This window comes from Euprymna scolopes, chromosome 20 (genome assembly GCF_053919585.1).
Source record: "Euprymna scolopes isolate OS-2025 chromosome 20, ASM5391958v1, whole genome shotgun sequence".
NCBI lineage: Eukaryota > Metazoa > Mollusca > Cephalopoda > Sepiida > Sepiolidae > Euprymna > Euprymna scolopes.
In genome coordinates, this window is record NC_136501.1 from 22999974 (window position 1) to 23023250 (window position 23277).

Here is a 23277-nt window from a genome sequence, read left to right on the forward strand (position 1 = left end):
ATAAATATGTTGAGAGTTATCTCCCTTTCTACTGCACTTCCAAAATGGCGGGTTTTGCTCAAAGAATGTTTTTAAAGAAATCTTTTTCGTTGTCTTCTCCGCAAATTCTGTTCGCTTCGATTCGGAATAAACTTGTTACCTTACACGAATTTAATTACGGTCAGCTTCAGTCACAAATCCGAACAATTCACAATGGACATCGAACGTTTACCTCTTCTTTACAAGCAAATCGGGTTCCTTCCCAAGGTGTTTTGCCGTGTCGTTTGTTTATGAAAAGTTTTCCGATTTCAACGTTTCTTGCCACTGAAAATCTCAGACATTTTTCCTCCCTTTTTTGTCTCCAGACTTTAAATAATTGTTCTCTACTTTCTCCGAACCCAACTTGTTCGTTTGAAATTCAATGCAGGTTTAAACAAAAGAAAACTCGCAGCAAAAAGGTCAGATTTTGAGTTTTGACTTTTGGAAAAAAAAAAAAAAAAAAATCTGAACCATAATTAATTTGCCTGGTGGGTGCTTATTCAGATTGGCACATATGGCGGCAATTAAAAAGTAAAAAAAACACAAGAAAGTCTATGATGTATGTACTGGTCGCAAAAGAAAAATGAAAAATATGCGCTTGAGCGTACAACAATGGTCACCAGTCACCACTTTTAAGCATAACGAATTGTATTGCTTAATACACGGAAAACTACTTATTTGCGGAAAATTTAAATGCGATATTGGTTTTCAATATACCTGAAAACCAGTTTAAAGTCGTCATTTTAAAACAAAGTAAAAAATTTAGCTTTTTATTCAAGCAAATTAAATTTTACTAAGCGAGTCGCCGAATTGTAGTGTTTTCGTCGGTTTTCATTAAATCCGATGAAATAAAAAAGGGGGGACAACTCAAAAGTCGAGGTGAAAAATAAACCTTAGTTTCAATGTAGTTTAGTAGTGAAATTTTATTTCTGATTGCCTCCACAAGTCCCAATTTGAATAAGCACTGTCTCGTATTACAAAAAACGTCGAAATTTTTTTTTTTTTTTTTGATTGGAACAAAGTGTAGTATCTGTTATGCTATACTTAGTTTATTCTGTCCTCAGTTGTAGAAAAAGAAGTCCTTCTAGACTGAGGCAATTCTTCTTTCTTTCTTTATTTTTTTTCAATTCAGAGTGCCGGTTTTAGGAAGCTGGATTTTATCGTACATTAAAACCGACCTTGCATGTATTTTTGCCCTCGTAGAGAGCCAAGTCAATCGAAACATTTAAAAGTTCACAAGAAAACACGCAAACAAGCAAATGACTCTTGAGTCATTTGCTTTTCAGGTTAAATAGTAATCGTAACGCTCACTTCTAAAATGGATGTTTCGAGAATTAAAAAAAAAAAAATCTGTTCTATAAATAAACAAAATTTAAATTATAAAAATGACAAATCTTCGTCCTTGAGGACAGTAAACTACAAGGTCATTTTTAATGTGGATGAAACCTAGCTCCTCCAAAGAGACATGCTATTGGAACCAATATATATATATATATATATATATATATATATAAGTGAAAGTGTCTGTGTGTGTGCATTTCCCTACGCAATAACTCTCGAAATTTGATATACTGGGTACTGAGATTTGGGGAAATCGATGTGATCGGTTTTCGGCCAGAAATTAGACGATTAAGGAGTCAAAGTTTAACGATTTGACCTTTGAGAACTCTACTAAACTCCTCCGACAATTTTGGGTCTAAACACTTGAAATTTTAGATATAGGTTCCTTGGACATGGATCTAACTTAATAACTCGATTTGAGCCCAAAACAATAAATGTTAAGGGGTCATAATAGGGGTCAAAGTTAAAACAAATTGACCACTTTTTTTCTTTTTCTTTTCTTTTTTTTTTTTTTTTTTTGCTCAACATACATCTCCAAATCGCCGGGCACCCATGCTAGTCTACAAAAGTATCTGTCTGTGTGTGTACATTTCCCTACGCAATAACTCTGTAAATCTTTAGTCTACAGACTCGAAATTTGATATACAGGGTACTGAGATTTGGGAATATCGATGTGATCGGTTTTCGGCCAGAAATTTTGCTGTTAAGGAGTCAAAGTTCAACGATTTGACCTGTGAGAACTCTACCAAACTCCTCCAACAATTTGGGGTCTAAACACTTGAAATTTTAGATATAGGTTCCTTGGACATGGATCTAATTTAACTTGATTTGAGCCCAAAACAATAAATGTTACGGGGTCAAAGTTAAAAAAATTGACTGTTTTTTTTTTTTTTGTTTTTTTTTTTTTGCTCAGAATACACCTCCATACACCCGGGCAATGCCAAGCACCCATTCTAGCATATATATATATATATATATATATCAATCAAAAAGTGTTAATTGTAGAATATAGAGGTGGGGTCAATTTCTTAAATGTCCGCCAAAATCTATTCCGAGCCTGAAAAACTCATTGACAGCATACTCGAAAACATGTAAAAGTCGTCCTCGAGTTGGGAAGAAAGTAAAAATTTACGCTACCTCTCCCCTAGGTGTATCAGAGTTTTTGTAGGAGTTTTTGACTCCCCTAATACGAAACTGCGAATAAAATATAAAAAAACTCGTAATTTCTCTTTTAAAAATGGGTTGTTTATTTTCTTTATGGATTATACTTCCAAAATAAACTATTAAAGTTGTATAAAAAGTAATAGAAATAAACCAAATATAATATTTTAGACAAACATTTTTTATAAATTCACGCCCCCCCCATTTTGAAATGTCTATTAAAAAGTAAATAATTAATTTACTCACAAAACTTTTATATATCACAAATTGAAGATAAAAGATCAATAAATAATATATTCAAATTTAAAACAAAAAAGTGTTTTTTAGAAATTTACCTGTAAAGTCCGAAGTTTAAAACCTTTTTTTTTTATTTTAAAAAAACTTTTCTTTTTTTTTTTAACTGAAACCTTGGTCCTTGCTCCTTTAATTGAAAAAAAAAAATAGGGTTTGAATGACATTTTTCTAGTAGTTATAAACTTGGAAAGACAGGGAGTCGAATTATTCAGTATTTTTCACGAAGTTTCTAACACACCTGTTTTTTTTTTTTTTTTTTTTTTTTTTTGTTTTGTTTTTTTTTTAGACGGGAATAAACACCTGTCACGTAAGAAAGTCGCAATATTTTTCTCTGTGATAGTCACAAAGTATGTATTCAATTTAGTAGAGCGTTATAATTGAAAACTGATCCCCGACGATAAAAATCATAACATTTTTTTTTTAATCTGAACGTTAAGTTTGTAATCGATGAAATTAACGTGAAAATATAAAAAAGAAAGGGTAAATTATGGAATTTAGAGATGAGGGTCAGTTTCCTGAATGTCCGCCCAGATTTATTATTCTTATTTTTTTTTTTTTACTTGGGAGTCACCATTCATAAAGGCCCAAAGACCACCCGAGGATAAGGGTAAATGAATGCAAGGTGGTAGTATAATAATCGTTAATGGTGTAACTTTGGTAGAATTTGATTATTTATGGAGACGGCTTGTTTACATTGGATTTGAAGGCTACTATGTTGTATTCAAACACGAAGCAGGCGAGTGGAACACTCTTCCAATGTTCCACAGACGGGCAATTCTGGGAAAGAAGTTTTAATCATGGAATCTTCACGGATAGAGAGTGAGGAAAATCATATATAGTATTTGTAGCTAGTCAAGTCAACACTTTGCTCCTAACCAGAAAAGTACCAACCACAAATCTTTTCATTTAACTTTAGTCAGTTTTTTTTTTTTTTTTTACGGAGGAGTGGGGTATTTGCTTGCCTTTGCATAAGGGCGAGGTTAGACACAAGATCAGTTTTTTATTGTGCAGAAAATTCAGCTCCTGTAAAAAAAAGAGCCGCTCTAGACTGGACACAAAAATAACATGTTTTCCAGTTCACATTGCTTCAAGGAGGAGGGCACTTCAGACAAGAAGAGATAATGCCTGGGAAGATGGCCTGTAACTTATCTAATTTTTTTATCACAAATAATTATTTAAAAAAAAAAAGATTTTACTAAAAAGATGTTTGGTAAATTTCTGTTAAAATGGCGACTTATATAGGTTTTCGGGTTGAAAACGAATATCATATTTAAATTTTCAGCAAATAAGTAGTTTTCAGGATATTAAGCAATGTCATTTCTTATTATTGGTGGCCATCTTAGTATGTGCACATAGTTTCTTGGGTTGCGTTTATATGCACGAGTGCACACCAAGGTGGCTACCAGCAATAAGAAATGACATTGCTTAATATCCAGAAACCTATTTATTTGTTGAAAATTTAAATGCGATATTCGATTTCAGCATATGCGAAAACCATTCGTCATTTTAAAAGAAAATGTTACGGTTGAATTCAGGTAAAAATTTACCAAAAATTGATTTAGAGAAGCTAAGATTATACTTTTATGTTGCGTCGACTCTATTCATTATTGTCTACAAATGTAATATCTGAACGTGTTGTTTCTGTTTTAACTAAAAAGTACCAGGGAAACTTGATGTTTCCCGGGTGCATGAATAACAAAACAGTTTAGAAGTGTATGTAACCTGTTTCGGGTTTGTTTTACAATCCACAGAGGTATGAAAAAGTTGTCAAAAAGCAAATATATTATAATGAATGTTATCAAAGGAAAGATAAGTTACTTTTCTACCTAGCTGGAGAAGGTTTTAGTGTTTTTATTTGATATAAAATATTCGGTTCGAAAACAAATAGCGTTGAGCGCTACGTGAGAACAAGAAAAAAATGGCTGTGATGTCTCTTTATATCTTCAAAGTCTCGACAATAACTTCAAAATCTACTATATCTATAAAAGTGAGAATGCATGTGTGTGTGAAGACACTTCTCAACCTATATACTCAATGGATTTTTGATCTACAGACTTGAAATTTGGTATATACGATATTCAGACATGTGGAAAACTTTTTAATCTGTGTTTATCCGGAAAAAAAGGGCTGCTAAGGGATCAAAATTGAAAAATTGTTATTTGGGGTTTGATTTTTATCTGTTTGTCACCTGTTTCATGATTGCGCATGCGCTAATTGTTTACATTATGTTAGGAATAAGAAGGTTTGAAAACACCTTTTGAAAATCGTGTCAAGTTGGGCTAATGGTTATCGTACTTGAATCACTGGTTTTAGGTTTTGGTTTCGATCTCAGCTTGAGTATTTTTTTTTTTTTAACTTAACAAACTAATGTACTTGCAGTAACCCTTATCCCTGAGTGGCTTCCGGGCCTTGATAAGTGGTGATCACTGTGTAAAAAAAAAAAAAAAAGAAAAAACTTACAAGAAGTGAACTGTTTAGAAAAAACAATAATCCTCGCATGCGCGTGTCTCAGTTTCTTTCCGTTTTTTTACATCATTTTTTAAAAGGAATGTAACATTACCTATAATACCGAGCAAACCAAGAACATCTGCTAGTAAGAAATAAAACAAAATGGTGATCAAAACCCACTAAACGTCACAGTAACAAAACTGAAATTGCATAAACATTAATGAGAGCGCACATTTCCTTGGTCTACACTAGGTGTAACTGCCGCCGGGAGCAGCAGGGCTCCCCATTGGGGAGAGATTAAGGCTCCCAAAAGACTGTAGAAGGCCGTGCAACTATGCTTGTATTAATTGTCAAGCATTATTGTGTGCCCGGGCAGCGGTGGCCAACCTTGCTGGAAGGAAAAGTTAAGTTGTGAATTTCATTATTTGTTTGTGAAACCGACATATACATTTTATTGTTGGTGAGAAAATGACAATCCAATGTCGTTTTGAGAACATAACGCATATAATTTGTTTCTGGGGCCACGGGGGTTAACCTCCCTGCTCGTGGTAATCAAAAACTGCAAGCGTTCGCAGAATCACCAGCACACACACAGGGAGTCAGGAATTCCCCTAGAATGACATACTGATTGGCGATTGGTTTAGAGAACACCTTACCCTACCCTGATACCTTGTATATCAGCGAATGCCCATGCTAAAATTAGTCAGTTGAACAATTGTATATAAGTTTATATCATATTTGTAAATTTGACTTGAATTAACTCGTAGAATAAAGATATCTGAGTTTGTCTTTCTTTTGTGTGCATGAAACTCTATTCACTTTCAGCGTGACACGGCATATCAACCCGAAGGTGAAACCGACACTGATCAACCGACCAACGAGATCCCGCTGAGCCGAGAGAACTTGTGGAGAATTTCCTGTGAAAGACAATCACGACACATATGTGATAAAAGATCTCTGTTTAGGGATCGCTGAGGGTTCACACCTGTTGCCAGTAACCCGGAAAGGTCACATTTGGTGACCTGTGACAGGGACCCCTTCACACATTCATTAATGACCGATATTTGAAGATATAAAGAATTGAAACATAAGAATCTTTACCAAAATTACTGGGATTGGCATTTAAAAACCTGAAAAGGGTTGATATGCCATAAAACAAAACAACAAAACAATCAATCTCAAACTACAAAACTTTGAATATCTTTAAAAAAAACAGAAAACTTCTTGTTTGTTTTTTCATTAAAACTTGAAACATTACTTTTCTGCACAACAATGAATTTGCGCGACATTAAATTAGAATCTTTTTTTTTTTTATATACTGTAGTTTCTGAGGATTCTTATCCTAAGAATCGACCCAAAATGTTTTCTAACTTTTGAAATAATTGGTTTAAATGTCAAAGTTATTTTTGTTTGTTTTATCTTTTGATTTTAGCTACAAGACGAAGAATTTAGTGATGACGAAGCCAATGATTTGGAAGATGAAGTGTTTGAAGAAGAAAGTGATTTACCTCTTAACTACAAACAGTTGACGATTCATGTAAAATCACCGCGAGCAGATGCTCTTCTCAGTTTGGGACTCAATATCTCCAGAGCGTAGTATCTCTTTTTATATATATATATATATACCTTTTATTTATACCTTTTTTTTTTTTATTTACCTTTTTTTTATATCGTTTTTTATTTACCCTTTTCATTTTTATATTTTTTATTTACTCTTTTTATAATTGTTTATTTACCTTTCTTTATATACCACTTTTTTGGTACTGATCCAGAACCTGACCCGACGGTCACGTCAGCATCTTTTGGCAGTTTATGGTAAATAGGCAGAAATAATTGCCAGGAAAAGTCGACACAAACAAATGTCAGATGGTAAATTCAAAAAAGCTGAAAACAAAACTTTAACACAAGGAGATAAGATACTGTTTAATTATATGAAAGAAATTTGTTAACGTTGGACTTGATGAAAAAAATATGCACGTCATTTGGATTCATCGGACTACTGTTTAATTATATATATATATTTTTTTTTTTTTTTACACGGTGGTCACCACTTATCAAGGCCCGGAATAAGATAAGATACTGTTTAATTATATGAAAGAAATATGCGCGTCATTTGGATTCATCGGACTACTGTCCTCATCTTGAGTGTGATTTTCACAGCGTTTCAGTCGATGTAACGTCTGACCTTCTTCAGGTGTATCTATAAGATACTGTTTAATTATGTGAAAGAAATTTGTTAACGTTGGACTTGATGAAAGAAATATGCACGTCATTTGGATTCATCGGACTACTGTTTAATTATATATATATATTTTTTTTTTTTTTTTACAAGGTGGTCACCACTTATCAAGGCCCGGAATAAGATAAGATACTGTTTAATTATATGAAAGAAATATGCGCGTCATTTGGATTCATCGGACTACTGTCCTCATCTTGAGTGTGATTTTCACAGCGTTTCAGTCGATGTAACGTCTGACCTTCTTCAGGTGTATCTATAAGATACTGTTTATCTATATGAAAGAAATTTGTTAATGTTGGACTTGATGAAAGAAATATGCACGTCATTTGGATTCATCGGACTACTGTTTAATTATATATATATATATATTTTTTTTTTTTACAAGGTGGTCACCACTTATCAAGGCCCGGAATAAGATAAGATACTGTTTAATTATATGAAAGAAATATGCGCGTCATTTGGATTCATCGGACTACTGTCCTCATCTTGAGTGTGATTTTCACAGCGTTTCAGTCGATGTAACATCTGACCTTCTTCAGGTGTATCTATAAGATACTGTTTATCTATATGAAAGAAATTTGTTAATGTTGGACTTGATGAAAGAAATATGCACGTCATTTGGATTCATCGGACTACTGTTTAATTATATATATATTTTTTTTTTTTACAAGGTGGTCACCACTTATCAAGGCCCGGAATAAGATAAGATACTGTTTAATTATATATATAAAAGTCGGAGATTACATCGACCGAAACGTGAAAATCACACTCAAGATGAGAACAGTAGTCTGAAGAATCCAAACAATACGAATAACCAATCCTCATCTCAAAAATTCATAAAGAAATATTTTAATGGTTTTTTTTTTCAAGAAAAGTGTATCTAAAAGTTTGTTATCAGTGACTGCTAAAGAATTATAAGAAGACACGAGAGTGTTGTATGCTCAATTCATCAAGTCAAGAGCAGAAGAACAGAGGCTTGGTTCCATGAGTTTTGACGAATAACAGACAATAGATCCAGATCCTCTATCCTGACCATCCTCAATAGGCCTGAGGTGATTTCCTCAGCATCTGACAAAGCCAAACTCTCTACCAAGAACTTTGCATTAAACTCAACTCGATGCAATCAGGACCACTTATCTCCCAAATTTCTTCCCAAGACCAAAAACAATCTAAGCAACATCCACCAAGAACCTTGATACCAGCTAAGCAACTGGTCCTGATAATATTCCAGTTATAGAACTCAAAAAGCTGCAACTGGAACTAGCCCCCATTGTTTCAAAGCTCTTCAGTCGATGCCTAAAGGAGAAATGTTTCCCAACACCTTGGAAAACCTCATTAGTTTGTCCAGTATTTAAAAATACTGTTTTCTGCATCTCAGAACAGACTAATTACTCTTCTGTCTGTCATGAGTTAGTTGCGTGAGTCTGTGTCAAATAGAGAAATGGTCAAGTACTTCAGCAAAAAATAATCTATTCAGTGAGAAGCAATATGGTTTCCGTCCTGAGAGATCTACAGCTGATGTACTGACTGTAATTTCACATAGGATCAGTGAATCTATCAACGGAGGTTTCCTCTTAGGAGCAGTAGCTCTTGACATATAAAGGTATTTGATAGGATTTGGCATAAAAGTCTACTTCACAAGATTTCCAGTTATCTAATATCTAAAAATATCTTCTCAGCCATTAAATCTTTTCTCTCCGATTTTATAAGTAGTTATCTATGGGCAAAAAATCAATGCTGGGCTCAACTGTCTTCCGAAATCACGTTTCAAGTTCATTTGTTAACATATACACAGATGATACTACCATCTATGACATTTTGAAAAAAAAAAAATTTCAAAAGCAAACAATAACTAAGATCTGTCTCTCTTATTCAACATTGAGCACATGGTGCAATGGGGCAAAAGGTGACTAGTTAATTTTGACGTATCCAAAACCAACTTTCTATCGTTTCAACATAAACACTGATCCTCACTTGACCCGAATTCATATGAATGACTCATATCTCAAAGAAGCTCCTTGTTTTGACAAACTTCTGAGTCTGACCTTCACTCCTGACCTAAAATGGAAGACTTACATCAGATCTGTTGCCAATGTTGTTGGAAAAATGGTTGCATCATTCTACCACTCTAGAAGGTATCTCACTTCTGACACAATCCTATTCCTGTATAAGAACCAGATATATCCTAAAATGGAGTACTGTTGTTACATCTGGGAAGGAGTTGCTTGGAGCATCCTATCCTGCCCTAACAAAGTTCAAAACCTAGTAGGTGATATCCTTTTCTCTTCCCTGCACCTCTTTCCCACAGAAGAGACTTTGCGAGCCTGTCTCTGCTTTATCATTATTTTCATGCCGAGTGCTCATCTGAGCCAAACTTTCACAAAAGAAAAACTCAGCTAGTCGCAATTGTCAACAATTTCCACTACTCTCTATCTGCACCTAAATCTAAATGCAAATTCCATGAACAAAATTTCTTTCCTAGAACTGCCTGCTTGTAGAACTCTGTTCTGCTGGCCTGCTTTCCAGCTGATTACATCTTCAAGTCCAATGTAAACAAGTTCTTGTTAAGCTGTCACCTGAAATAATCAAATTATACCCAATTTCCACCACTAACAATTACTACGCTGTTGTCCGGTAACTACTTTACACTCATTAATTCTTACGTATCCTCAAGTGATCTTCGGTCTTTGGGCCTTAATAAGTGAATAAAAATAAATTTTCTTTCAGCAAATGTTTTGAAGAAATAATTTTTTTCTTTCAAGATGAAAACACAGAAACAACTATGAATGAAAATCAAATTTTTTAAAACTTTTTTTCATGGAAAATATCTAAGATTTTTTTTTTGAACGAAAAGTTTTAATAAAATAATATTTTTTGTAGTGATAGAAACATTTTTTTTTTTCATGGAAACAACTATTATTGAAAACAATTTTTTTTTTTCAAAAATAGTATCAAATAAGTGATTTTTTTTTCTATTAATGACAATATTGTCTGCTGATTTCTGATTGGCTAATTGCATTGTCTTTTTCCAGCTGTTTTTCCTTATTGCTTATTGCAAACTGCCAAAAGATGCCAACGTGACCTTGGGTAAAGTTCTGGATCAACACCCCATTTTTCATGCTTTACCTTTTCACTCTTTTCGATTATCAAAGTTTTCCATTCAGTTATTACAGTATTATTGGCCATCCATTCTGTGCACGATCTGTAGCCAGACTGCCTGAAACCTTTGTTCCTCTGTCAACTTCGATATCTGTGATGTCATGTGTCATATTAATTAACATCTCTTTGTTTCACTCTGCTTTGACGTATTTAACCTCAGCTGACCATACATGACATCTCTTCCTGTTATCTTTTGTAGGAAATCATTTATTTCCCAAACTTTGTGTCACTTCGATCTGTACTTAGTTTAAACCTTGTCATGGTTAACTCTAGCTGATGTAATCAATATGCAACATCAAGCCATCTATTATGTAACAATGTAGAAATTTTATATGGTGGAGTTACCATATTGAATATGTTATGGAGTTGTTTCTATAATGAGTGTATAAACATTTACGTGTGTCATCTAACGTTCATGTATTTACTTGTGTATTGCGTAATGTGTATATATTTATGACAGCATCTCTATTAATCATCTAGTAATGTTCATTGCGTTTGTCTACAACTGTGTGCATGTCTGTGAGTGTCTTTAGTGTTTGTGATCGTCTAGTTGATGTATGCATAACATGTAATTAACAGCACATACTAAAAACATTGACGATACAAAGGCACAGAACACAGTTCTGTGGGGTTTTACATCTGACCAATAGGGAAACATACCTTGTCCATCTTTGGGCCTTGTTTTGACGGATCTTGAATACTGCAATTGAAGATTCATCTTAATGAATCACTCAGAAGTCGTGCATGTATTTTCAGCAATTTTTATTCCCATAATGTTTCCCCACTTGGAAAGTTGCACGCTTGTCTTAAGTTCTACATTCTATCGACATTGCCCCGACAGCTTCCTCAGGGTTAAGAGGCATTGCAACCAGTCGCTAGCTCATCTGCCCCTCTTAAACTCTCTTTACCAACTGACTAAATATAAGTGCATATAAAAATCTATCTCCCTTTATGATTATATCATCAATACAAAGAGCTTAAAGAATCAAATCAACTGATGTTTTGTCACATATTAATTTGTTATTATTTATCAACTAAAATTCCTGACTTGCTCAGTTTATTGTTAAAATTCCACAGTTAATATTCCTCTTGCTTCCAAACATTTTTCTATTCACAATATTTTTCTTTTATTGCATTTTTCACATTCACCATCTAATCTTCGATCACAATTAACAATGATAACTAGCGGGATCTGTGGAAATTCACTCTTTCATATGAAATATATTGATGTTGGCATTCTGTAGATGATCAGTGTAAATGAAGATGCTCTGATATTATTGTAGCTCTTTTGTTAAAACTGCAAAAGTATTGATCTAAGCTAGCAGGGACGCCCGGCGTAGCGCAGTCGTAAAGTACACTTAAATATGATATTTCAATTCTTGCAGATTTCGTACATATTATTATAGAGTTAATGTTATATCGATTTTTATATATTATAAAGTTGCGATTTCAAAAATAAAAAAATATATATATCCATATGACTTGGGTGCATCAGCTTGAATCGAAACCAAAACCCAATATATATATATATATATATATATATATACCCCATGCCAGAATTATATGTAAATTGATATTTTTGTTCTAACTCCGATAGTTTTCAATGAAAATTCGTGAACCTTCGCACGTTATACGACACCACTAACGCATGCACAGATATAAAATTTTAAGCTGATCTGTGCAATAACGAGCAAACGGCAGCCATTTTGGTGACTTGCAATTTTTTCAGCGTGCCAACTTTATATGCAAGATGGGGCGTAAAGGTGCTTTAAGTCAAGCTGATAAGTCTAAAATTGTTCAAAGGCTCCATAATAAAATTTCCACCTTAAAAATTGCCAAAGAATTACACTGCAATCATCGTACAATAAAAAAATATTGTACTAACCCTCAACTTTGCAACGGATGTTCTGACAAAGGGAAAATTCGTAAGAAATCATATCTGTCACGTCGAATAATGAGCAAGATCAAGAGAGAAGTTCGCCTTAACCCACTTGAAACTAGCAAACAAGTTTTTGAAAAAGCTGGCGTTCCTGATGTACCTAAATCAACTCGTTGCCATATCCTGAAGACGATTGCAAAATTTGGAAAGCCAATTGAAGGATATCCACAAGAAAAAGAGGATGGAGTGGGCAAGAGATCACATGAAGGTGAATTTTCAAACTGTTTTGTTCACCGATGAGTTTCGAGCGACCCTTGATGGACCCGATGGGTGGATTGTACCATAATGAGTGTCTACGTCCCCAAAGGATCAGGCATCAACAAGGAGGTGGTGGTGTGATGTTCTGGGCTGCAATCATTGGCAATGAGCGGGTATGACCATTGAGAGTCACAGATGGAATGTAAATTACCGCCAAACTCTACGTTGACTTCATTAAGGAAGACTTGGGACCCTGGCACAAGAAGAAGAATTTGGCATTCTGGAAAAAGATGGTATTCATGCATGATAATGCACCGTCTCATTCTGCAAGGATAGCCACTGAATATTTCGAGAGAGTTTTTGCCAGACATGGGCAAATAATGCGATGGCCAGTTTGTTCTCCAGATTTAAATCCCATTGAAGATCTGTCAAGCATCTTGAAACAAAATATTTACTCGGGAGGAAGGCAGGACAACTCTAAGGATGACCTCTGGAATGCTGTTCTGACTGCTGCCAAAGACATTTCATCAGATGAAATCGATGGACCAAAGGCTTTTTGCTCTTGTCAATAAAAAATGACAATTATATAAGATAGTGATTGTACTATGAAACCATATTGAAGTTGTTTATTCTTTATTATTGTTGTTCTCAATTTAAAAATTCCTAGAATAATCAATGTTTCGATGATCTTTTAGCACTTCATCATATTTTAGCATTGGTTTGAAGATAAAGTTGGCACGATGAAAAAATGCAAATCACCAAAATAGCTGCTAATTGTTTATTACTGTGCAGATTAGCTTAAAATTTTAGATCTGCACTTGTGTCAGTGTTGCCATATACCATGCTAAATTTCACAAATTTTCATTGAAAACTATCGGAGTTAGAACAAAAATATCGATTTGCATATAATTCTGGCACGGGGTATATATATATATATATATATATATATATATATATATATATATATATATATATATAACTTCAGTTCCTTCAGCTAAACTTTTGAAGAATTCTTGGTAAAATTATTTATTACAAAAAATGGAAATCCATAACAATTAATTGACAGTCATGCAGATGTACTGTATCTGTGACACACAAAATAAATAACAGACGATATCCTATTAATATATAGATAATTTCTTAGGTCATTTTGCATTGTCCTGGCAGTGCTACAATATAACAGAAGAGAAAGAGAGGCTTTTGTTAACATTTTTAACAAATTTAGAATTTTAGTTAATTTTCTAAGATTTTCGATTTTATTTTTACTTATGAAGTAAATGAAAAAATAAAATTTAGGATGTCTTCCAAATGCTACTGGAAGCATCAAATAAAGTTAAAGAGTACTACTAAAAATAAGTCCCCTCCTTCCTTTCTTTGTAGGGAAATTACAAAAGTTAAGAAACTATAAATTAAATCTAGAGTTAGCGTCTTTCAATTTGAAAAAAGGTTGACTCATTTTCTCGGCTATATTAATACATGATAACATTAAAAATCGTTTTTAATTCTTGATAACATTTGATGCTACAAATAGAAATCTTTGAATGAACAATTCTTTTTTTTTTTTTTTCTAGGGTTACACTGATTAAAAAAAAATACCACTTTATAGTCTTGGTTTTGTAGTTTTGATGTTTTAGCTGAGTCTACAAACACACAGACAACTGCTCTTTATATAATAGATTAAATTTTAACAAATTTTCTTAAACAGTGTTTCATTGTTAATGTCTATGTGCATTAATTAATTCCTTGTTTTTTTATATTGCTGGACAAAATTGAAAAAGTAAAATGAAAGCCCGTTTGAAAAATTTTAATAAACAAACTTTTACAATTGTAAAAAAAAAATATTTTTATTCATTCTTCAGTTTTAATGAGAACTGAAACTTGAAGTTGCCTATTTTTTTTGTTGGTTTTTGTGAATAAAAGTTGCATTGAGTTAACTCCCCATAATTTTTTCTTACATTGTACAACTATGCCCAAATTTCTGTCACCTATTTGTTTGTGTTGTTTTTCTTTCAAACCATAAACTTATTTTAATTACTGTGCGTTCAGGTCATTAGTTGCACTTTAAAACCAAAAATATGCCACCTTTTATTTAGTTTCTGATTACAACACCGACCACTCAAAGGGAGATAAGGGGGCGGTTCATTAGGAATTTGTTAACGTTGGACTTGAAGACATCCAAGTTGTAGTCCGGTGGTAAGCAGGCAGACGAAACAGAGTTCCACAGGCGTACAGTTCTAAGAAAGAAGCTTTGCTCATGGAATCCGCGTTTTGATTTAGGTACAGATATAGAGTGGGGGAAATTTTTCACAGTGGATTCAGCTAGACGGGTGTTTTTCGTGAAAGATTGGCGAGGGGGGACCAGAGATTGGAGTTCAGACGAGCACCTGCCATGGAAATAACGATAAAACAAGGGTAGGCTCGCAACGTCTCTTCTGTGGGAGAGAGGTTGCAGGGTAGAGAAAAGGGCATCCCCCACTAAGCCACGAAGTCTGTTTTGTACTCTGTCAAGGCAGGATAGGCTGTTTTTAGCAGCTCCTGCCCAGATATGGCAGCAGTATTCCATCCTTGGACGTACTTGGCTTTTATATAGATAGAGAATTACGTCAGTAGTGAGATATCTTCTGGAGCGGTAGAAGGATCCCACCATCTTTCCAGCGATCTTGGCAACAGACTTGATGGTGCTTATACAGAATTGGGACGAGATTTTGTTGTCAATAAATGGAGTTTGCAGATAAAAAACAATGGTTTCAACTGATTTTTTTTGTCAATTCTAATAAGTTGCAATGGTAGCTTCTAAATTATGCAATCAACATTTTATGAATATTACTGAATTATTAAAAGAACAACTTTAATCGTGTTAGCAGAGGAAAAATTGTCGCCATCTTGTTTTTATAAAATGGAGCAAAACGAGACCATAAACAAGAGAAGTAACTCTAAATGTTTAATGTAACGCAAAACAAATAACAAAATACACTTAAAATATATACAGTGTTTCTGAGTGTGGTTTTCATCTAAGATAGTTTTCATAATTGTTTAATAGAAAAATAACTGTTTGCCTAAAAATTAAATAACGTAAAAATAACATGAATACAAGTTTTTTGCAACTGTTGAATTGCCTCCCTTATGACTCTCCCGTGTCTTACATAAGCAAACACGATCGTCTTCTTCAAATTCTATTTTCTTTAATAAAAAATTTTCTACCTTATCGATTTTCATGTTTTAAATATAATCATCTTAAAAATATGGGGAATACATAGGTTTCATGTGATATTCAATATTACAATTTCCGAAATCTCGTCCCAATAGTGTAGAAGCGCCAATTTTTTCTAATTACAAGGTAAAACAATAAAATTGTCGCGCTAAAGAAAACAACACTACAGCTTTATTTTAAAACTTTTGTTTAAAATTTAATTCAGGTAACTTGATTATGCAGTAGAGCGCTGACATTTATTCAATGTAGCCGCTTTCAGCCTCAATCACCGCCTCGATATGTGTTTGAAACTGGGAGCATGCCTTTTAAACAAGCGCTGATGGGACGATTCACAGTTATGGCCTTTGTTGTGGTTTCAAGTGAGGGCTACATAATGCTACCTCACATCTTCAAAGTCGGCTTGAAAGTCTACACCAAAGTGTATCTGGCTGTGCTGAAGAGTATGGTGATCCCCTGGTGCGATCAGGTGGCAGCAGGACTTGGTGATGGCCCACAAATCCAAAGAGATCTAGGCTTGCCTTCAGAAGGAGTGCTACGACTTTTTACCCTTCTCTCACTACTCCCCCCCCTCTCCTTCCCCAACCTGAACCTGCTGCACTACTTCATTTGGTCATACATTGAGAACATCACCAACATGACCTCCCACAGCACAAAGCCAGCCTGATTGCTGCCATCCACCGATTATTCGCTGAGCTCCCGTCGGCGCTTGCTCCCAGTTCCATATCTGTATCAAGGTTTTGATTGAGGCTGAAGGCGGCTACATTGAATAGATGTCAACTCTACTACATAATCAAATTACATGAATTGATTTTTTTCATTAAAAGTTTTAAAATAAAGCTGTAGTATTGATTTCTTTAGGGTGGCAAATTTATCGTTCCACTCTGTAAAATGGTTAACGATTTGGGAATACTAAGTGCTGTATGTACTCTCTCCCTATCTTGGCATTGTTTCCAGTCATTCTGAACTTTTCCTTACTACTGGAAGCAGGCAATTCTGATTTAGGAAAGGAGTGGTTAAGGATTAGGCAACCCTTGCTTCACAATTTAGTGTGTTCATCCATCATCTCTCCTGGATGATCAGAAGATCCTCGTTGTTCCAGCAGACGAACATCCATCTTAAACTGACGTTGGAAACAATAGTTATTTGCACAGAATTCATTTTGGGATGCTTTTTTATTTTTTATTTTCAAACTTGAATCTTGCAATTATAATAAACTAATTCCTCTTTCTTTCTTTTTTGAATGAACAGAAAAATTGACTCCATGTTTTATAGCAATAAACTACTTCACAATGATAAACCATTGGCAAAGAAAAGTAAAAACGTAAGTCAAATTTTTCCTTATTTTTTTTTTCCCTTCATGTTTTTATTGTATAAACGATTCTGATATACTTTGGCACCGGCCTCATTGGTCGCCATGGTTGAATTCAAAGTTTACGTGTAACCATATATATATATATATATATATATATATATATATATATATATGTGTGTGTGTGTGTGTGTGTATATAAAGTTATGAAAATATACATGGCAAATATATATTGCCATGTATATTTTCATAGCTTACTACCTAGCTCTACATATGTATCGAGCACTGTTGAAGTAAATACTGATAATTTACGCATAAAATGATATCTTCATTTATTAATTTATGTGATTAAATGAAATAGTTATATATATGGTATAAATTTATTTATACAAACATTATATAATACAGCTATTTGTTCTATTTTTTAGTGATCACTATTTTATAAACGCTGACATTTCATTGGATTAGCATCTAGGAAACAACAGCAATATAATCATTATATATATATATATATATATATATATATATATATATATATATATATATATATATAATGATTATATTGCTTAATGTAGCTTAATCGCCATATATATTTTATATATATATATATATATATATATATATATATATATATATATATAGTAAGTTATAAAATATATATGGCGATTAAGCTACACAGAATATTCCGCATTTCATCCATGCTAGGATTCATCAGGCTTAGAAGACATTGCTACAGCTGCTGCAAAGAAGGTGACTTCTCTCTACAGTATTAGAAACATTTCGCACTTGCCACCATACATCCATGCATGGGGTATTGTTGCCACATCTGGGCTGCAGCATCAACCGCTAGTGTCTTTCTAATAGACAGTAGAGACCCAATCGAAGTTCCACTAATCAGTCCTGCATTATCAACTAAGCTCCAATCCCTGTCCCCTCATTGGAGAAACCAAAGACTTCTTAAAATCAGAATCTTTTTATCTAAAAAGAAAAACCCAGACTGTCTTCAATGATCGTACATCCAAACAATGTGATATTAATGCAGGTCTGCCTTTGACAGCATTAATACAGCACTCTCTCCCTTGATACTAACGTGCAAGTGCATGTATTTGGTGACGCAGATGGTAGCATAACACAGTTTCTCTATGTCTCGTTCACTATTACAGACAGTTACATTTCTGACCCATTTCCCAGATCAGCAAGCCTCAATTCTTTATCTATTTCTGACCACAGTTCCTGATCATTGTGTAATAAATGCCCATAGCCCACTTGGGAATGCTGATCACACTATGATATTGGTAGAAATCACCCTAAACTCTCGACCCAAAGCTGAAGAACCATTGCTCAAAATGACAAGGTACTGTAAGAAGGCTGACTGAGAAGCCATCAGGGATCTCATCAGAACAACTGAATGGTTCACAGCAGCAATGTTTCCACTCGAAAGTTCTATAGCAAACCCCACTCTTCCCAATGGTTTACTTCTACTTGTACAGCTGCCATTGCTCAAAGGTGGCATGCATACCGCAGATTTATCCAACATGTCCAGTACAAACAGACAAAAGTTTATAGAAGCTAGAAGTAATTGTAAGACAGAAATAGCAACAGCTAAGAGAGAGTACACTGAAACCACCAGAAAATGCATTGAAGCACAGAAATTAGGAACTCGGGTTTTGCCACTAGCTGTATGTACACCTCAATGCGATATCTGTAGACATGGTTCCTAATTCACAGTAACTTTTTACATCCCAGTGGCTATTTACCCCTTGTGTGGGGGTGAATAAAAGTTTTAAAAAATAAATTAAATTTGCACGAATGATTATGCTTATAAGACACTAGCAAGATTACCCAGTGTTTTCCGGTGCAAAAGTGTAACATATTTATTAAAACTGCTATGTCTTTCTTTCTCCATCCTTCTTTCTTTTCTTCTCAGTTCATTCCTCTCTATGAACATACACACATACACAGACATAGATTCCTTAAAAGGAAAATAACTCCTTGATTAAAAAAATATCAGAAATTATTTCCCTTTACTTAGTACACAATCTGGCTGAAAAGCCTAGCCCACATCATCCCCCCGACCATCTCATTTATTAAATCTATGCCAGGGTCAAAGAAGGAATAATTTTTGGTGCTAGTGCATTGTACAAACCAGAAGTTGGAAATTGTGCAGATTACAAAATAGATTTATTGTAAACGTTCGCTCGGGTTCGACCGGGTTCGACCGGTACCTGACATTGCTGCTGGAATATGCTGAGCGCCGTTAAAAACGCTTGGAAATCTGTTCAAATTATTGTGTTTTTTTTAATAGTATTTTCAAGTTAAATTCAATTTTTTGTTATTAAATTGTTAGGTGATGGTACAGAATAGTTACAAAACAACCTTTCTTCCCCATGTTAAGAATGGCTTTCTAAATAATGTTATTTCCATGTGGTAACATAGATGCACAAGTACCCGCCAATGTTGGTCCAGCTATACCAGCCATTTATGAGATATCCAGCTTGTAATATGCAACAGTAATGACATCCGGTTCATGCAATGCATCAGTAACCTATTTTTTTCTAAACTTTAGATATTCATTCAGGGTAATGCCAATAAAAAAATACCAACTTTGTAGATATTTATTTTTCATTGTTTAGTTTTATCCAGTGCTTCTTCATTATAATAGAACAAAATTAAAAAATCAAAATTTTGAATTTCAAGTAAAACTAACGCTATCTGCTTGATTCTCATGTTGCAATAATTGACATATCCAAAAATTATGAAAAACGATAGAGTAGGAAATTAATTATTAATGAAAACAGTTTTGAAACGAAAATTGGGTTTTGCTAAAAAAAAAGAAATCGGAGAGCTCCACTCGTAACATGGGAGATAATTATGTTCTAAAGTCCTAGGCCAATTTAGCAAAACACAATTTTCGCCGATTCTCTTTGAAAACTGCTTCTACCTTTCCGTTCTTTGTAATTTTTGCATATGTTTATTACTGTGATATGACAATTATGTATTGATTTTACTTGAAATTCAAAATTTCTATTTTTGAATTTTGCTATAATAACAGAAGAAACACCACCCACAGAAACTGCCCTTTAGATTATAGATTACTATCAGGTTGCCTGGTCATAAAGTATGCATAAATATTATAATTTAATACAGAAACTGAGACATGTGCATGCAAGTATTAGGTTTTTTTCTAAACAGTTCACTTCTTGTAAAAAAAAAACAAAAAAAAAATTCTAGCTGAGATCAAAACAAAAACCTAAAGACAGTGAGTCATGCATGATAACCATTAGGCCAGCTTCACACGATCTTTAAAAAGTTTATAACTAGTTATTCTTAATATAAAAAATTTGTCATGTGAATGATTCACACATGTGCATTCATGAAACAGTTAGCAAGCAGATAAAAATCCAATGATCCCCACATAACACTTTTTCAATTTTGAACCCTTAGCATCCCCTTTTTTCTGGGTGAAAACTGATTAAAATGTTTTCTACATGTCTGAATACCCTATATACTAAGTTTCAAGTCTGTAGATCAAAAAATCGTTGAGAATATAGGTTGAGAATTCTCCTCACACATTCTCACTTTTATAGATATACTAGCAGGCAGCCCGGCATTGCCCAGTCATAAAATATGCGTAAATAATCAGAAACTGAGACATATGCATGTGAGTATTATGTTTTTTCTAAAAAGTTTAATTTTTGTGTAAAAAAAAAAACAAAAAAAAAAAACAAAAAAACGCTCAAGCTGAGATCAAAACTTAAACCTTAAGACGCTGAGTCAAAGACGATAACATTACATCAGCTTGACATGATCTTTACAAAGTGTTTTCAAACATACTTATTCTTAACATAAAGAAGCTGGCATGTATTACAGCCGCACATGCGCATTCGTGTAACAGTTGAGAAACAGAGAAATATCCAATTTTTCAATTTTAACCCATTAGCTTCCCTTTTTTCCGGATAAAAACTGATAAGAAAGTTTTCCACATGTCTGAATATCCTATATACCAAATTTCAAGTCTGTAGATTACTAATTCGTTGAGTATATGGGTTAAGAAATATCCTCACACATACACATGATTAACCCTTTACCTACTGAATTTTTTATGCAATAAAAATTTTTAATCATGAAACCTGCACGAATATAAACAAACTCCTCATTTACTTGTTGAACCATGCATAGATCTGTACTTTGAAGACCAGTTGGGCTGACAAGCCATAAGAGTAAAAAATGTTTTTTTTTTGAAAGGCGACTTGAAAGTACAATTTGGCGATAAAAGAATTAATCCTGTCATTCTTTGCTCATAAAAATGAAGTTTGCATACATGATTATTGAACTGAGACGGCTTTACTTACATTCACTCTTATTATGTAGATGATGTTTTCTCTTTCATCTGCAGTTGGAAAAAGGCGATTACGTTGATGCAATAATGGAGGGAAGTGAAACAGTAAAAGTGAAAAGAATTAAAGTCTTGAAGATTTCGTCAGAAAGAGGCCGAACGGATAAAATTCACGTCATTCTCCGGGTGTGGCGTTCTCCATTTCCTCTTGAATCTCTTCATGAAGAAGATTCATAGTTCTTCCCAAAAATATTTTTGTAAAAAATATTTTTTGCAATGATTTTGGTTTTGTAAATCGATTCTCCAATTGAATAACAAGTGAATTGCTTTTGTATTTTTAGTTTATAATAAAAAAAAATTTGTTTTGATGGTTTTGTTTGTTGTGATAATTTTAAAAATGAACAACCGAAATGAATCATTCCAAATCTGAAACAAAACACCTACCCACCATTTCAGAAAGATTTTAACAACTAGGGATCAGAGGAAACATTTTTGCTAGTATATAAGATGAATGAACATGTACTGCACTGCCTCCTATCAGAAAAGGAGGTAATGCTTAGGAGAAAAATGTTGTAAGTTAATAACTTTTGAACTTAATTATGAATTAAATAAAAAATATACCTTGCTTGTTTCAAATAAAATTCATACTAGAAGTCATATTAATGATTGACAAAAAGAAATAAATCAATTAAAATGTAACGTTTTTTTTTAGTCTTACACACAGACGAAGAAGAGACACGTCTGGTTTATTTATATGATACGAAGAGAGAAAGTATACATAAAACACTCGTTTTTATATAAGTAATCAAAGAGAGGTAACTATGAATTATTAAAACACTTAAATGACATGTCACCGCTATCCAGACAAGGGAGGCAACTCTTCACATATCGTTCAAGGGAGAAAACTGTTGTAGTCTTCAGTATTAAAAACCTGACCAAGATTCACAAATTTCCAATAAATATGACAACAGAACAGGTATTACATTACGCTTCTAACCAAAAAGCAAAAAAAAAAAACCCTAATTCCTGGGATGATGGTATCAGTACTACAGAACAGATGTTACAGAAAATCCTAAGTTTTTTTAAACAATTATCGCACTTGTTTTTCAGATTTAATAGTCGAGTCGGACATTTTTTAAAAACTTGGGCATTAAATTAAATTTTTCACTTTAGGATTTGTTTCCCTTGATAGAAGCACTGGTTGAGTTTGAATAAAATAATTACGTATTAGATACGTTTGAAGCCAAAACAACGCAGTATTACAAAATAAACATCACATCATAGATTTAATAAACTTCATCATCAGTATGTCTTTCTTTCTTTCTTTTGCCATGTTGTTGTTAGAGCATAGAATCAGTAGAAGTCCGTCTGTTGTTTTTACGGTAGTCTTTTCAAATGTTGAAATGGTGCGTTGGTCATGCGGAATTCACGTCAAGGTTTATAATAATACGTTGTTTTGGCTTCAAACGTATTTATTTTATTTAAACTCAACCAGCGCTTGAAGGAACACAAACCCTAACGTGAATTCTGCATGACCAACGCAGAACGGTGCGTTGCCAACGCACCGTTCCGACATTTGAAAAGACTACCATAAAAACAACAAACGGACTTCTGATTCTATGCT

General features: G+C 33.7%; 1 protein-coding gene across 1 annotated transcript; it reads left to right on the forward strand.

The window, feature by feature from the left end:
• The first annotated feature begins 12 nt into the window (after nucleotides 1-12).
• LOC145241358 (uncharacterized) lies at nucleotides 13-22021 on the forward strand. Its single transcript, XM_080104231.1, has 4 exons — nucleotides 13-437; nucleotides 6695-6855; nucleotides 17257-17329; nucleotides 21714-22021. The coding sequence occupies exons 1-4, from the start codon at nucleotides 45-47 to the stop codon at nucleotides 21888-21890; spliced, it is 804 nt and encodes a 267-aa protein (XP_079960357.1). The 5' UTR covers nucleotides 13-44; the 3' UTR covers nucleotides 21891-22021.
• The last annotated feature ends 1256 nt before the right edge of the window (nucleotides 22022-23277 follow it).

Coding starts and splice junctions, on each gene's coding strand:
- LOC145241358 (XM_080104231.1), top strand. CDS start 45: ATGGCGGGTTTTGCTCAAAGAATGTTTTTAAAGAAATCTTTTTCGTTG. Junction 6,856..17,256: donor GGACTCAATATCTCCAGAGC/GTAGTATCTCTT, acceptor TTGAATGAACAG/AAAAATTGACTCCATGTTTT. Junction 17,330..21,713: donor TGGCAAAGAAAAGTAAAAAC/GTAAGTCAAATT, acceptor TTTCATCTGCAG/TTGGAAAAAGGCGATTACGT.